Here is a 17,171-nt window from a genome sequence, read left to right as displayed (position 1 = left end):
GGAGTTGTGTTTTTCTACCTATGTACATTGATATCTCCGAGATTTCTGAACCGATTTGCGTAATTTTTTTTAATCGATAAAGGAACTTTGCGACATTGTTCCATAAAAAATTTGGATTTCAACTCCTCAATCCAGATGCTGCAGGGGCCCCATCACTAAAGCTGGTGGGATTTGGAAACTGTCGGTTATAAATTGATATGGAAGGTATCTATAACAGGTAAACACTTTGGCTTTGACCTCGAGGACCCAATTCCTCAACCCTGATGCTGTAAGGAATTGCATTCCTAAATCCTGGTGATCCCTCGGGATTTTTAAAGGATCATCCGTTTAAATGTTTTTACGTGGTAGAGAAACACGTTGTATCCCGGGGATGGGCTATTACGGATAGACCACTTTTGTCCTGGGAAATCAAAAGTTCCCACAAGATTTGTTCGCCCTGACTAAGCAACCAATCAACTTGATTTTTAGCATAAAGATACTTGAAAGGACGCAGAGTAACATAGGCTACTTTTTATCATGGCAAGTCAGAGTTCCCACGGGATTTTTAAAAATCTAAATCCACGCGGACGAAGTCGCGGGCATCAGCTAGTTACAAAATAAAACACTCCATTTTAATTAATACTGTTTCAATCTCAATTAATAAAACCACTCTAAGTCCTAAACTATTAGACTCCACGTTACAATTTTTTTTGGTGAAAAATAAGTACATGTAAGCTTTAATTCACGGTAAAAAAAAAATATTTTTATTCTGGCCAAGTTACTCAAATATCGATTTGAAATGTTCACTTCCGGTTTACTATACGTTAAAAAATTTAAATTTAGAATTCGATAAAAAAAATAAAAATTTCAACTTTTTAACTATAATAAACAATGCTTTTTACTTTTTTTTACAAATGAATTGTCACAAATAATAAGCATCCAAAAATAACGGACTTCATTCTTAGTAAATTTTTAAAAGCTCATAACTCAGCAATAAAGCATCATACGAAAAAAACATTGTGTGTATATATCCACGTCTACTAGAAGTATAACTGACCAGAGTATAAACAAAATCCACGACCTCACTTTTTTTTGGCTGTCCGCTTGACGTGAAATGCCCCTCTTATTAACTATAGAATCGGGTGCCTAAAACTGAAAAGCATAGAAATTAAAATAAGATTATGTATTAATTAATAGACCTGACACAATATAATTTTTCATTGATAACATCCAAAGAGAACAAAGTTCTTGCGCAGGTTACATAGGTCAAGGGTCGATACTAAAAATGTAAAGCCATTATATCATCTTCTAGATGTCTTGCATAACATAAGGATTAAATTGACAAGAGTCTATTTTTCTTACTTTCTATATTTACTTTTCACGATTAGATAAAAATTTTACTAAGTATGCCAATAATAATTATTTTATTCTTGGAATGTGTTACGGCTAAAGTGCGTAAACTGGTCGAGATAAATTTAAGTCAGCTAAAGTGCGAAAGATTGTTTTTCACTTCTCATGTTGTTAAGTTTTTCTATTTTCTGCTGGGTCTTACACCCACTAAAACTTATTTTTATGCTCTCGTGCATAAAAGTCTTGAGCCTATCTAGTAACCTCATATGCTCTCCTGTGTAAGCGTCAAAAATCCTCCAACCTTGAACTTGTGCAGTGGGTGATATATCGATCTACATATTATTTGGTTTCTCATTGAATGGTCCCTGACCTTCCACCTGCGCAAAGGAGTGTATAACTCGGTCATAAAACCAATTTTCCCCTCGACTTAAATAATTATCTGCTCTCACCTTCGACCGGGGTAGACAAACGTCTCGGATAAAATGGCTTGTTTTATGCCCTTGTTGCCAATCTACTAATGTTTCTCAGACTAATGATAATATTTTTTGACGGGAAACCTATTTAACCTCGACTAACAAACGATTTGTCGCTAGACCTGCGGGAATCTCGACTAGCTAGTTAAGTTCATAAAGAAGTGAAGAAAAACATCGCCAGTAAACCTGCGTGCCTAGGAGTTCTCCATAATGTTCATCTGCTACTTTATGTAAAAAATTCCGCACTTTATCGTATCGAACCCAGTAATCTCAAGATGGTACGATTTTCGTACTCTAGCGATAACAAATATGTAGGTACTAGGTACACCCTATCGGAAGAGCTTATATGATTTTATTAGCTTTCACTCAAAGATATTACAATCATATCTTGAACTATGTGTACCTTCGCGCAAAAGAAAACTTGATGGTTTTAATAAAATGCTCTATTTCAGTAGGTAGGAATGGTATTTATTTATGATTATGTTTGGGCTATGGCTCGGAAGACGACGTTTCAGGATATACAATCCGTGTAAAATATATAAATAAGAATACTAGGTACCTAATTAATTTTTTTAAAATGTGTATCCGGTTACCGTATAGGTAAGTAAAACAGGCCCTTAAAGCATTTTCATTTTCTTCAAGGATAGTGCACTGTGCTGTAAACTGTATGCTAATACAACTGCACGCATATAGTAACAGGTAGTTACAACCGTTTAACGTAACAAATTGGTTTTTATTAGGATTGTAGTTACTTATGGATAACTTTTTTCGGACTTTCAGAATATGGATAAGCAAGTGTACCTATTAAAAGTAATATTTTGATTTATTAATGCGAAATCTGAATCAGATGTTTAACAATAACAATAAATTAAAAGAGGTGGGAAAAACATCAAAGGCCTTTAATTATAAAAACTGTCAGGAGAAATCAACTCAACAACTGTGTATTGTACAGGCTGAACTGTTATGGCCTGCACACACTGGAGGATGGGACAGCAGAAGATTTTAAAATCAATTGAATTTTTGTTCAATGCTCAGTGCTATAAAGAAAGCTGCGCTGCACTGCTCACCGAGTATTAAAAAAATGCCGTCCCGTCTTCCAGTATGCGCAGGCCATCGTACATGTGCAAATCCACTATTAAAGAATGCGCAAGCGATATTTTTTAGGATTCCGTAACTCAAAAGGAAAAACGGACCCTTATAGGATCACTTTGTTGTCTGTCTGTCCGTCCGTCCGTCGTGTCTGTCAAGAAAATCTATAGGGTACTTCCCGTTGACCTAGAATCATGAAATTTGGCAGGTATGTATGTCTTATAGCACAAGTAAAGGAATAAATCCGAAAACCGTCAATTGGGGTTACATCGTTAAGAAAATTAAAATATGTTTCAATTTTCAAAGTAAGATAACTATACCAAAGTGGGGTATCATATGAAAGGGCTTTACCTGTACATTGTAAAACTGATTTTCATTTATTTTTAAGCATAATAGTTTCTGATTTATCCCTAGCTGATGCACGCGACTTTGCGTGGGTTTTGGTGGGTGGTAGACTTTGGCCAAAAGCCTTCTCACTCTGAAAGGAGACCCATGCTCTGAAGTGAGCCTGCGATGGATTGATCATGATGATGATGGAGTAACGTTAAAAATTTCGTTCCCAACCCGAACGAAGAACCCCAGGCTCTTGCCCGTATTCACAATCATTACTATGAGGTCTTACAGTGCGCTCGAACGCATAGTGCAGATTCCACCAATCAGATGACAGTGTTACGTCAATTTACAATGATCTGATTGGTGGAACCTACACTATGCGATCGAATGCACCGCGACCTCATAGTTATGATTGTGAATAAGGCCGTCTATGTAGGTAGCAGGTTCCTACGTATAACGTTAAATATTGCCTGGAGTAGGCAATATTTAAAATTTTCGAAATATAGTTAATGTACAAAAATGTATTTTATTATAACTTATAAGTAAGATGCAAAAGTGTGTCGGTCAATCAGTTAACTTTACACGGGCCATCTGTTGACTAAAGGTAGGTGCAGCTTGGTTTGGACATAGGCTACTTTTTATCTCGGAAAGGAATAATTCTTGAAACCTAAATCCACGCGGATGAAGTCGCGTGCATCATATTTTAAAATGGAACAATAATTAAGTTCACAGTAAAATTCACGCTGGCTAAAAGAATATTTGCTTAGGACTTATACATTTTACATGAATTTACAAAATATAATATTACTTAGTACCTAATACGTCCCTTTGATTTACAATCAATCGACGGGATTTCGAGATGCAGAATTAACTACTTATCGAAAGACGGCAATTTGTTAATGGCTTAATTTTGTGAGTAATTTATGGTAGCTGCACTACACTTTAAGCTTCTTAGTAGGTCTCAGGGCGTAGTTGAGGGTGAGCTGTCGCTTGGCGGGCGCACGCCGCAGCCTGCGCCCGTTCCACTCGGCCTCCATCTTTCGCGCCAACTCGAAGTCGCTCTTCTCCTGTTCAATTATTTTCTCGATTCGAAGCTGCTCCCGTAAAATGTTTTTAACATCACAATTTGCCAATGGACTAGATAAATTTTTAACAGCTAAACTAACCTTATTATTATTAGTGCTCTCGGCGAACGAGGGCGGACTACACGATGGCGTTTTGGTGTGCATTCTTTTCGAATCACTTCTCAAATATGGCTTTCTATCAGAGTAAAATTTTCTCTCCTTCACTTTTTTCTTTGGTGTGACCTCATTTTCGTCCTTTGAAATGCTTCCCATGGACCTGGTGCGTCTCAGTGAAACCTCACTATTTAATTTAACAATTCCATCGACAAGTTCTGCTTGCTTGTTCCTATTTATTGTAGCACGTTTGGAATTCAATGTATTCGAAACACATAGATTGCTTGGTGCATTCTTTTTAACTCTTGACCTCGTATTTATTGATATTTTTTTAGAAATTTCCTGTGAAATTTATAAATTAATTTGACCAAATGCTATAAAACATTAAGCAGCTATTTAACATCTTAATTGCAAAAACTATTTAAAAATGTTTGACTAAGTCTTGAAAGTAGTGGACTATAAATAGAATTGAGTTAAAATCGTCAGACGATTTTTAAAGAGGAATCTTGTATTACCAACCTTTTTAGATCTCAAAATATTGAGTGCTACAACAAACGCCGAAGGTAGCTTCTGGGCCAGGGACAAATTCCGCAGTTGACATAGGCCGTCTATGTACTGAGCGCGAGTTGGTGTGATTCCGTTCTTTGAGCTAACCTTTTCTTTTTCTACCCTCAATCCTGGCACTTTTAATGGGAGACTCTTGTTTGTGTTGAAACTAAAATTAAATTAATATCTACATTGATAGTTATTACTATACATAATATATAGGATGTTTGTCGGCACGCGTTGCACTGTGACTTACACGCCATTTGTTATTGTATATTAATATTTTCTGTACCAAATTTAGGATGGGCCGTGAAACGCTAACGTGAATCTACAATATTATAGCCTGACTAGAAATATACCCCCCCCCCCCCCCCCCCCCTTACCCTGTGGCTACGGAGCCCTAAATACAAATAAAATGAACAACAATATTTGAAATTAATAAAAAAAGGAACACAAATGGTAAATGTTATGCACAAATTAGAAAAAGAATGCATCACAGATAGACAAGGATGGAAAAAGCTACACTAACAAGCGCGCAAGCCATATATCCAAGATAAACATACCTAGTTGGTGTTGTTCCTTCTATAGGCTTAAAGTAGCACAATTCTTGTCGCATTGAATCTACACTACCAGTCTCAATATTCCTATCTGGTAGACTTGTTTTGTGGTGCAATAGTCCCGTATGTGGCAGTGGTAAGGAGACTAGGACTGATTGTACACCATTTTTTGTCTTAACTGTAGTTTTTTCATCACTACCAACAGTTTTATCAGCCATTTCTTGTTCTCCCTCCTGATAATCATAGAACTTTTGAAGTATACAAATATCGGGTGCTCTAGATAATTCATTTTTATCAATTCAATCAACTAATCGATTTTTACTTTTAAAGAAATATTAGAATAGAGTTGGTTTAAAATATAACAAAATATTTAAAGTAATATAAATTACCTTCTTCTTCAGTTTCTCACCATTTTCTTTATTCCAAACACTAGTTCCAGTCTTCAATTTTTTATCTAAGAAATTCTTCCAAAGCCTGCCATAGCTTGGCAGTATTTCTGGAGATACTCGGTTAATCGTTTTATTTGATGGAGTGATCGGAGTTGACGCATCTGTGCTAGTATTATCGTCAGTTAACAGTGGACTACTGAAATTGATTTAAAAATACATATAAATAAGTAGCCAGAGCAGAAAGTCACAGTTGCCTATTCAATAATAAGAAATGTGACAATGGCAACAATTTTGTCAAAAAAGACAATATTGTTGCATTGTCACTAAAGGTGTGGTTCAGTTTATTTATTTAATTGTACCTAGAGCATTTAGGTTTAAAGAGTTTATTTCTCAGAAGAACAATGTTCACTTATATGAGAATAATTCTAAATATAAATATAGATAAAACATAATTTTTAAAGGTACGGTGACTTTATACAATAATAATATTTCAAAACATGCTATATCCTATTTAATATATTTGATTTTTAATCTTGAATGCCGAACTAGCAAAGACACTTAACTTTAAAACTTATTTATTATTTATTTATAAACTTACAAATATGTCAATTTGTTAACAGATAAATGAATTAAAAATGGCTTACTTACTTTTTTATAATTGTCGCTTGGGCTACACTTTTAGATAAATAACTATCTATTGTGGTGGGTTTTAACTTGGCCTTACTAAAGGAACTTTTAACAGTCTTTCTCTTTGAAACTTCAGTGCTACTCTTTGCACTCTCTTCTTGCAACTGCCGAGCCAATAGTTCATCCTGTTTTAGACTATCCAAATATTTTTTGTGAGTTTCCTGCTCCTCTTGTTGGAGTCTTCTGTAATCAATTTAAAAAATCAGGTCACCAACATGCTAATGTTAATTGTGCCAATAGATGTTAAAAGCAAACTAATTTTAATGGCTTTAATTTATAAATTATGAAATGTTAAGTTTTGATACTATCATTAATTCGAAAATAAAACAAAACTTTTTATTTCATAGTTTTAAGTTTTTATTTCGGTCGACAGTCCCCACTGACAATTTTTAAATTAAGATTGTCCTTGTTTTTAAATTAAGATTGTGCTCTGTTGATAAGAAATGCTGATGCGCAACTTCTCACGTGGATTTAGGTTTTTTAAAAAAACGCCTCTGTTTACTCTGATTTTATATAAAATCGATCATAACTCTATGATTGCTGTGTTCATCTTTGATTTTTGTAAAGGAATTATAAGTAAAAATTAGAAATGAGAAACTTGGATTAAAAATATAATATGAAAATATTCTGTTTTCAAACTTTACAATTATTTATGTGCTAGTGCAAGAGTAATTCTTTGTACATATTATATTCAGTAGACAGTTTAAACCTCTTCTAATTTGTATGTTTAGAAAAACTGCAAACTTAATGATATTCCTATAGTAGAACCTCACTCACTTTATAAGAAGCTCTGTCTCCTGATACTGTTTTTGTTCAAGCCGCAAGCGTTCTGCTCGGAGTCTTTTGAGCTCTGCTTCATATTCTGATCTTATCTCTCCTGGTGCACTTAATCTGGGTAATGGTGTTTCTGTAAACATGAAATACTTATTATAACTGCTGATCAGTCCAGATAAAACAATAAAATTAAGGCTAAAATCAATAGTAAATCAGTACAATACCTGAAGGTACGTCCACATCTTCACCTTTGAATTTTTTATCGATTTCCTTGGGAAATTTATTCTTTATGAAATTCCAAAGCTGATTATTAACTAAATTCTTTTGTTTAGTCGCTGTTCGTAGCCAAGAACCTATTCGCAATCGGCATAAAGGACAACACAAAGCGTTATTTTCAATACTTTCGTTAAAGCAGCTTTGACAAAAATCATGGTGGCATGGCAGGGTTACAGGTTCTATTAAAATTGACTGACAAATTGAACAAATAACATCGCTGAGATTCAATTTTTCTAATTTTAACAACTTATTTTCAATTTTAGACAGCCGCTTCTTTGACTTGGCCGCCATTTTTGACACAACCAACAACAAACCATAAACCATAGAATTCCCTATGCACAATTTTTGACATTTTCTGTTGTACAAATGTTTTATTGTAGTCTGTGTATTTTATTTAATGAGAAGTAGTCTGCCGCCCTGCCGCCCTTTTTTATTTTACGGCCCTGCAATCCAGGGCCATAAAAAAATTAAATACCTATTAATTTAAATGGTAAAAAGTGTTAAAATTACACCAAGATTATGGGGTGTAGAAGTAAGGAGGGGGAAAATTTAAAAGTGATAATAGTCCTTCGATCATAGATTAATAGTCCAGTATACCTCAACAAATTATGTAGGTACCTAGTTATCGCATTGTTTCGCAGTTTATTTCTCTATGATTTCTCTACTGTACATTTACCAGAGACATGCTACCTAAACAAGATTGTGCACTGAGACACCAAAAACGAGCCTATTGAGATAGCGCTAATTGGATTGTGTCCCTTTCTATTAGGGTGACAACACGATTTGATAATGTAAGACATTTGACGGATTATATGAGAATAAGAGAGGATGAATCATCATGATAACCCATCGCCGCTCACTACTGAGCACGGGTCTCTTCTCAGAATGATAAAGGTTTAGGCCATAGTCTGCCGCGCTGTAGTTATAAAAGTAGAGAAATTCAATTTTTTTTTGTTAAATTTCTGTTACTATGTTAGTTCATGTTAAGTATGGGTACCTATAATATAGGTAAGTAAACTTATTTTGTATAATCTGGTGCATGTGTTTAGGTCCTAAACAGTTTTAGGAAGTTCGTAAGCAAGGCATACTTTTGGGAAAATTGATGGTACAGCGTTTCTTTTTAAAAAAAAATCAGTGCACACGAAGCCGTAGCAAAATCTTCCGCTTTAAAATGCATTCCGCAAACTGCCGAATTTGGTGATATTTCCTGAAACGACAGCGATCCATTTTGCCTTAAGTATTCATTTTTGAGAAATCTATCGATAAACAGAAAAAAACACTTCCATTAGACAATCAAATTATGGTTACCTTACTACTTCTGTATAGTATAGTACAGAATGTTCGCCATATTGTTTTGCTTGACACCCAGTGTTGTCATCCTATTAATTTAAAAAAATATTTATAATACTTTTTAAACTAAATGATATTTTAATGACATTATAAAATAAAGATAACAGTATGAAAATTACTGCGAAAACAAAAGAAAGTAATCTTGTTGTTTGAAATTAAATAAACAATGAATAAGAACTTTGTGAGCTACATCATAATTCGTACCATAGAAAATATTTTTTATGCTTGCAATCCATTAGACAGTGACACACTCCAATTTATGGGTTGATTACACCTAACGAGTACAGTGGCGAGTCAGTGTCCTCGGCCGAGTGCTCGGTTGGTATAAACACTTTAACGAGTGCTCGGCCGAGTGCTCGGTCGAGCATAGAGGCGAGAGAGTCACTAGAATCCCAATCTGTTTACTAGGCCGAGTACCCACCTCCCCGCTTCATTCTTCTGCCCCCGCAGCGACTCGCTGTCCCGCTCGGCACGCGTGAACACGCACTCGCTTGTCACTCGGTCACTCGCCACTCGGTCGTTCGTCACCAAGCAGTGTGCGTGTTTATGTTTTTGTTTTCAAAATTATTATCCTAATTTCAATTAAAATGGCCGCTAATAACAAATGGAGCTTGGAAACAACGATAAAATTTATTCAGTGTTACAAAATACATGAATGTTTGTGGAATTTTTCATCACCCGATTACAAAAACAAGGACAAGCGTAATGCAGCACTAATTGCAATAGTAAATGAGATGAACATCAACGACTTTGGTGTCACAGAGGTGAAGAACAAAATCAAAAATTTAAGATCAACTTACAGCCAAGAATTGAAAAAAATTGAAGACTCAAAGAAATCGGGAGCTGGAATAAATAATCTTTATGTCTCAAATATAAAATGGCTCAAGGAAATGGAGGAGGTATTCATGAATGATCTGAAAAGAAAGACGTACGAGAATGTGAGTATCAATTTTTATTTACGTTTTTACAACTTAAAACATAACTATTACTTATGTAGGTCTTTTAGTTAATCATTCTATTTTGCCATGGAACGGCGCCTGGGCCGGAGAAGTATTCTGCATATTTGTTACGTAAATCTCTTGCTACCCTCCCTGCATAGTTTGTGTTGTGGTCGGTAATGTTTGGCAAGTTGTTAATAAGTTCTCGTCTCCAAGACCCCTCAGTTATAGTGCCTGAATCAGTGTCTTCTTCATCAACACAACCTCGCCGAAAATATGTACTTGAACTTGTCTTTCGTAGCCAATTATGAAGAGCGCATGAGGCTCGTATGATTTTATCAGTTGTGTCAACATCAGTTGGTATACGCCTTTGGAAAATTTGAAATCTGCTTGCCAGAATACCAAATCCGTTTTCAACTATTCTGCGCGCTCTGGATAAGCGGTAGTTAAAAATTTTTTGCGTCGTTGTAAGATTGGTACCACTATACGGTTTAAGTAAATACGTTTTTAATGCGAAAGCATCATCGCCCACTAAAAAACCTCCCTTTGGTAATAAATTATTTTCGAGACTGTGACGTAGTGAGCTTTGTCTGAAAATTCCTGCATCAGAGTTTCTGCCATTTGCTCCTACATTTAAATAGCGAAAACAATAATCATGGTCAACTACAGCCAGTAAAACAATACTGTTCGAACCTTTGTAGTTGAAATATTCACTTCCAGAATTTGGAGGCGCATCAATCAAAACATGTTTGCCATCGATGGCACCATGACATCCAGGAAAATTCCACCTAGTTCTGAAACCATCTTCAATTTCTTGCCATTCATTATGATCTGGTATCTGAAACAATTTTATTTTGTTAATTACAGATTCAATCGGTGCCTCAAATTCACGGTCATCAAAATGCTGAGCAACAACAAAGTGATTTACAATGCGTAGCCTCTTGTGAACAAGCAAATCGTTCACAATCTACAGTCACTGATGCCAATGCTACAAATAATACATCTACTGGCACTTCTGCTACTCCTTCACGACCAAAAAAGAGGCCTAGAGAAATTGTAAAAGCCATTAATGATTTAAAGACGATGCACGATAAAGTATTTAAAGAAGAAGAAGAAACACCATTCGACTTATTTGGTAAAAGTGTTGCAATGCAATTAAAAACAATGTCAGTGGAAAATGCGTTAAGGGCACAACAGAAAATTCAATGCATTTTAACCGACATTGGGATAACTGATTATAGGGAGAGAACAGCTTCATCAATCTCTACCTACGAGTCAGTTGCGACTCCAGCATCTACTTATTCAAGTTACGATGAAACGCTGACGGCCGGCACATATGAAGTTGGTACTGAAGATAGTAATGCTGTTTATTCTTATATTATCCAAGAACCAGAAGCATCAACAGAAATTACTGCCACGGATGATCTCATTCACTCAGCTATGCAGGCTGCTTCTGTTAGTAGTAATAGGTCTGAATAGTTTTAAGTACTTGTGTAGATACTGATTTTTATTAACAATAAACCGGAATTAAGGTAAATAGTGGTTTAATTAAATTATATAACTACATAATTAACCTATAGCAGTCCAACGCTGCACGTTCACACTCTGCTTTCAATCATCCTCTTGAATAAGAAGCGGACCCCGATCGATAGGTAAGAGTAAAAGGCTAGGGAAGATAATGATGATGATCATGTGCCATACTCATTTCACAAGTAAAACACTTACCCTCACATATAATTCTAAATAGTTTACGATGGCGTCCAGTACTTCTGGTATAAACACTGATATCGCAGATCGAGACACTCTATAAAATGCTTGCAAATATCGATAGCTTATCCCAGCTGCTAAATAACTTAATGTTACTTGCAGTTTAACCTTTGCTGGTATAGCTTCTCTCAAAATTGTATCTTGTCTTTGTATATATGGTGTTATGTTCTCCAGCAATGTCTCAAAACGTTCTACAGTCATTCTCAAAAGTGCCTTGAATTCTTTGGGATCTTCTGACTGCAATCCATTAAAAAGGCTATTAGTTGCTCCAAGGACAGTTCGCCTTAAAATCCATGTTCTGGTCCAAATTCTTCGGTCTTCATCTTCTAATAAATCCCACAATTGTTTAATAATGTCTGGTAACAGCCGGTTGAAAACCCGTTTAAATTCTTTTTTTTTGCGATCCATTGCAGAGCGTGATCAAAACTGAACTGACTCCCCACTGTAGTAAATACGTGTGAACACCCACTCGGTAACGGCGACTCTCTCGGCCGAGAGCTCATTTACTGACTCGCCACTGTACTCGTTAGGTGTAATCAACCCATATAGACCTCTCGCTCGGCTCGTTTTTCCGCTTAGCATAATTGTATTAGAAATTGGACTTTATGCTAATGCAACAGAATTTATTTTTGCAGGGAATTAAAGCTGAAGTGCACAATCATGTTTAGGTAGCACGTCTCTGACATTTACCCTTTGGCTACTGTAGCGCCACGTCCATGTCTAGTACATTTTTATACACGAAGATCGTAAGAATAGAGGACCCGATGATATAATAGATGTAGCTTTATGATGTAGACCATTGTTTTTAGTTTGACTTCAAATGGTCTGCAGATGTTATTGGTCTGTGGTCTGCAGCAAAAACTTTATGATGAAAATATCATTGATGTAGTTATTAGAGTTATTATCTATTATATCGATGGATGACATGTTCTTTAGTTAGGTAGTCACATAGTTACAAGCTTGTTACAAGTCACATTTGAATAAAATAAAATAATATTAGTTACTGTTGTTGATACTGCAAAGTATACCTAACCTTATTGATTGTAATATTTTAATCTGTGGATTCAATTGGCTATGGAATACAATTCAGTTTTCATGGCTACCAACATTTCAGAGTGGAAGCCATGTTGATATTTTCTTTCTTTTTTCGTCATACCGACTCACATGTATTTGAGAACGAAAAACGCTATTGAGACTTGCTAGGAACCTACTACAAGAAATATGGTGGTTAGAAAAGCATTTTAGTTTGGACAGTGGTCTTTTGTTCTTACAGCTTTTTGATGGGCGCATAAGTGGATGTGATCATAAAATTAAATTGACAAAATCTCGTGGAAATGACTTCAATGCATTTTGTGGTTCATCCAGTACCTGGAACAGAGGATCAATTGATAGATAGGTGAGGCTATTTTTTAACTTTCTCGTTGACTCCATTACGTTGATCTTATGGAATTCAACATCGGATGTTCAATGCGGTTATATGATCAATATATATTCATGAGAAAGGTTTTACTAGTAATGAGGAGATGATGGAAATTCCGATAATTTTAGCTCACTTTACCAGTATCGCCTGTCAAAATTTTCCTTTTCATAAGAATATGGTTGTTTCATGGTTTTTAACATATTATCCCAGTATCTGGATAATAATGGCGTAATCTTTAATAATTGATTAGTTGACACGATGTCAGGAACCGCGATTAATTTGCGAACCCCATTTTACACAATATCTACTTACATTTTAATTTCTAGTTGTGCACTGATTTGCTATTATATTTTATGAATTATTATGTTCCAATCACTAACATGCACAATGTAAAGTCCCATGTCCATATTATTTCAGAAGATTTGTAAAAAGTCTACAATAACAAAACTTTTTTTACTTATTTGTTAAAGTAGGTAGGTACTTATCCTATGTTTTTTAATCTTCATGATATTAATAGAGAAGTTTTATGATGTTTGTAACATATTTTAACACAATGGAATTTTAATTCCATTGTGTTAATATATGTGTAAAGATCAAAATTAATGAATAAAGCAGTGAAAAGAATTTTCAAATCCATCAATGAATTACTGAGAAATTAATTATTTAGGTATTTTAAACACAACTATTCCTGTCTCTCACTTTATTGTGATGTTATTTTACCTAACTGAGATTGTGGTATATGTGATATTATCCCAGTATCTGGATAATAATGGCGTAATCTTTAATAATTGATTAGTTGACACGATGTCACGAACCGCGATTAATTTGCGAACCCCATTTTACACAATATCTACTTACATTTTAATTTCTAGTTGTGCACTGATTTGCTATTATATTTTATGAATTATTATGTTCCAATCACTAACATGCACAATGTAAAGTCCCATGTCCATATTATTTCAGATGATTTGTAAAAAGTCTACAATAACAAAACTTTTTTTACTTATTTGTTAAAGTAGGTAGGTACTTATCCTATGTTTTTTAATCTTCATGATATTAATAGAGAAGTTTTATGATGTTTGTAACATATTTTAACACAATGGAATTTTAATTCCATTGTGTTAATATATGTGTAAAGATCAAAATTAATGAATAAAGCAGTGAAAATAATTTTCAAATCCATCAATGAATTACTGAGAAATTAATTATTTAGGTATTTTAAACACAACTATTCCTGTCTCTCACTTTATTGTGATGTTATTTTACCTAACTGAGATTGTGGCAGATGAGCTCTTGGGCTGTTAGTTATTTTAAACACAACTGTTTCTTATTAGTTATTGTGGTACTGTTATTTTGAATTAAAATAACAGTACCACAATAACTAATGTGGGCTAAATTAATGTGGGCTGGTTCTTAAAGTATTGCGACATCCACTGGGGAGTGCTGTGTGAAACAAAATTATTCTTGCAAGCACAATTTTAAACGAGAATGGGCACCTTTATATGGGTTCGGTCCCTAAACTGTATCAAGTTCTGCTATTTATGTCATTTTGAAGGTCATAATAACAGCTTCATTTTATTGTATGACACCAACAAAACACATGCAGGGAAAAAACTAGGAGTCATTTAATTTTATTTAACCTTTGAAGGGCTAAAACAGTGTTACTTAAGAGATACACTTTTTTCATTCATATTATAATATTGACGAACCTGCCCATTCTATTTTCCATAACTATTTGATTTGTTGAAATATTTTGATGACTCTTTCATATTTTTGTTATATTTCACTCAAATTTTTATAATTATAAATCATCAAAAAAATGTAAACTTGCCCATTGAGAAAAATAACAATTTTCCACGTTAAGTGAAGTATAGTACCTTTCTGATCACTTTACTTGGAAATGAGTTCAAAATATTCATCATGTCTCTCAAAAAGTTCAAAGTTTTCATAACATATAAACTTATTAAAAATCTTATTACTATGTAAAGGATTATTTAAATAATAAGAAAGCTTGGGAATCAGTAGCCTTAACAGCTTTGATAGTTCTAATAAGTTTAAGTGATATTGTGAAATGCTGATAATAAAAAGGTTGGCTGAGCTAGTTTTGAGCTTCTTCACAGACCAGGGTGTATTTAGAACTCTTGTAGCTTTAGTTTTAAGTTTACATAATTAATTCAATTATCATTACATCATTATCTTACAAATTAAAAAGCACAACGTTACCCATATTTTTTATTAATGATTTGAATTTGAGTTTACATTTTTATAACACTCATGAGTATTGATTGAAGCATTTTCTATTGTATTGTTGTAGACTTCGAGAAGTATCAGACCGTTGGAACCGTTATGGCACTGGAGCTGCACCATCTGCACTTTCTTCCTTGCGGGGAGTAAAGGCAGTTGCCGCAGGGCCAGCCCATATAGCTTGTTTACTTGAAGATGGCACTATTTGTCGGGCTGCATTCTCTATCATACCCGATAGATTGGACTTGAGTAAAGCCGATGCTAGTAAAAATGGGGGGAATGGCGGCGGCGGCAGTGGCGGTGGAGGGACAGGTGGGGGCAAGCAAGGGGGAAGTGGTGGTGGATGTGGATCAAGGCAACAGCCTCGTACCCGAGCCAGGATTATGAGGAATTCTATTCGTGCTGCTCCTAGCTCACAAGGTATGTATATCAAAGTTTGTTCCATTTTATTATATGCATATGTGCAGGCATCAGCATAAGTCAAGATTTGAGTCTTGGTCTGAGTTGTATAATATAGAATAATAAATAATACAAGAATCTATGTGACATGTATAGAACACCTAAGTTAAAGCAAAACAAATTTACCTAGAGACATTTTAGTCTCAGTTTAACTGTCTTAAACCTGTGCATGGTAAAATATGTTCTATGCATCTGCATACTCTTTACGCTGTTCTGTACAAAGAAAGTAAATTCAGTTCCAATATTTAGTGTTCAATATGTGCTTGTATACATATAACATAGTGAATTGCTCGTAAAATTAAAAATGGAGACTTATTATTTTATTGTGACTTATTTTCTGATTTTATGTACAGGATCTACTAGTAGGGCTACAGGTGTGATAATCGGGGCATCAGGTTCTAGTCGTGTAGTGTCTGCAGTGCCAGCTCCTTTTGTCCCTGAAGATCTTGTGACACAAGCCCAAGTGGTCTTACAGGGCAAAAGCAGAAGCCTCATAATACGGGAGTTACAGGTAATACATTTTTATGAAACCCTTTACCAGAGACTAGTTTCAGTTCCACAGAGTTAATATAACAATTTCGGTATTTTCTTTTGTAGCGTACTAACTTGGACGTGAACCAGGCCGTAAACAATCTACTGTCTCGTGACGACGAGGAGGGTGAGGAGCCAGAGGGCGGCGAGGGTGCTGACGGCTATGTTCCCGAGGACCTCATCTCTCTTCTGGATGGAGGTTTTCACGCCACTCAACAGGACCAGTCGGTGATCATTGACGCGGACGCCATGTTTTCGGAGGACATCTTCGGGTACGCGGCTGTCAGAAGGTATTCTGTCAAGCTACGCTCCTCGGCCTCGTCTCTCCTACCACTAGACTTAGATGTAGCCCTCCACCCAATCTAGCACGCAACACGCTTACGCAGTTTCCGTTTCTGTTCTGTGATTGGGATTTTTTTAATTTTTCACATCCTAGTTTCTTTTTATTATTCTGTTGTAAAGTCACTACATGATACTATATTAATCATTATTATCAATGGCATTTATATGGTAAATTGAAATGTCTGTAATATTACACCAATGCTTGTTTCACATCAATGCTCGAGTACAATTTCAGATAATTTAGCTAACATTCTTTTTCACCTCACTAGCTCAGTGACAAAAAGTGTTGTCTCAAAAAAAGTTCAACACTTTTTCTCACTGAGTGATCAAAAACGACTTTTGCTCACTGGTTTTAGCGCCCTTTTTGAACTAGCGAGGTGTAAATTTGTATTTAACATATAATATCAAAGCTTTTGTTTCTTGTGCCTTTGCCTAACTCGGGACTCGGGAATCCTTCACCCGCTCGGAGTTCAAACTAGGCACTCGCAA

General features: G+C 35.2%; 3 protein-coding genes across 14 annotated transcripts in view; 1 reads left to right on the top strand and 2 right to left on the bottom strand.

The window, feature by feature from the left end:
* Positions 1 to 3,936: 3,936 nt before the first annotated feature.
* LOC123864300 (E3 ubiquitin-protein ligase RNF168-like) lies at positions 3,937 to 7,939 on the bottom strand. Of its 2 annotated transcripts, XM_045904645.1 has the most exons (8): positions 7,580 to 7,939; positions 7,359 to 7,488; positions 6,543 to 6,764; positions 5,895 to 6,090; positions 5,512 to 5,738; positions 4,922 to 5,117; positions 4,391 to 4,744; positions 3,937 to 4,318 (listed from the first exon to the last, which is right to left on the bottom strand). In XM_045904645.1, exons 1-8 carry the CDS (start codon positions 7,920 to 7,922, stop codon positions 4,160 to 4,162), a joined length of 1,827 nt encoding a protein of 608 aa, XP_045760601.1. In that variant the 5' UTR covers positions 7,923 to 7,939; the 3' UTR covers positions 3,937 to 4,159. The 2 variants fall into 2 exon arrangements, with proteins under 2 accessions (XP_045760601.1, XP_045760600.1); XM_045904644.1 differs by having other exon boundaries at positions 3,937 to 4,744.
* A 1,977-nt stretch (positions 7,940 to 9,916) lies between these two features.
* Positions 9,917 to 12,230, bottom strand: LOC123864313 (putative nuclease HARBI1). Its single transcript, XM_045904669.1, has 2 exons — positions 11,645 to 12,230; positions 9,917 to 10,757 (listed from the first exon to the last, which is right to left on the bottom strand). Exons 1-2 carry the CDS (start codon positions 12,092 to 12,094, stop codon positions 9,984 to 9,986), a joined length of 1,224 nt encoding a protein of 407 aa, XP_045760625.1. The 5' UTR covers positions 12,095 to 12,230; the 3' UTR covers positions 9,917 to 9,983.
* Positions 12,231 to 12,792: 562 nt separating this feature from the next.
* Positions 12,793 to 17,171, top strand: part of LOC123864858 (E3 ubiquitin-protein ligase UBR5) — a 35,489-nt gene continuing 31,110 nt past the window's right edge. For 10 of the 11 annotated variants that reach the window (XM_045905568.1, XM_045905565.1, XM_045905558.1 and 7 more), the window contains exons 1-4: positions 12,793 to 13,082; positions 15,421 to 15,770; positions 16,163 to 16,320; positions 16,407 to 16,630. In XM_045905568.1, coding sequence (XP_045761524.1) covers positions 13,021 to 13,082; positions 15,421 to 15,770; positions 16,163 to 16,320; positions 16,407 to 16,630 — 794 coding nt within the window. In that variant the 5' untranslated portion in view covers positions 12,793 to 13,020. The remainder of the gene's footprint in view (positions 13,083 to 15,420; positions 15,771 to 16,162; positions 16,321 to 16,406; positions 16,631 to 17,171) is intronic. The other variant, XM_045905563.1, reaches the window with a different exon arrangement.

Source organism: Maniola jurtina, chromosome 4 (assembly GCF_905333055.1).
Source record: "Maniola jurtina chromosome 4, ilManJurt1.1, whole genome shotgun sequence".
NCBI lineage: Eukaryota > Metazoa > Arthropoda > Insecta > Lepidoptera > Nymphalidae > Maniola > Maniola jurtina.
The sequence above is the reverse complement of the archived record's forward strand: the minus strand, read 5'-3'. Positions and strand labels throughout refer to the sequence as shown.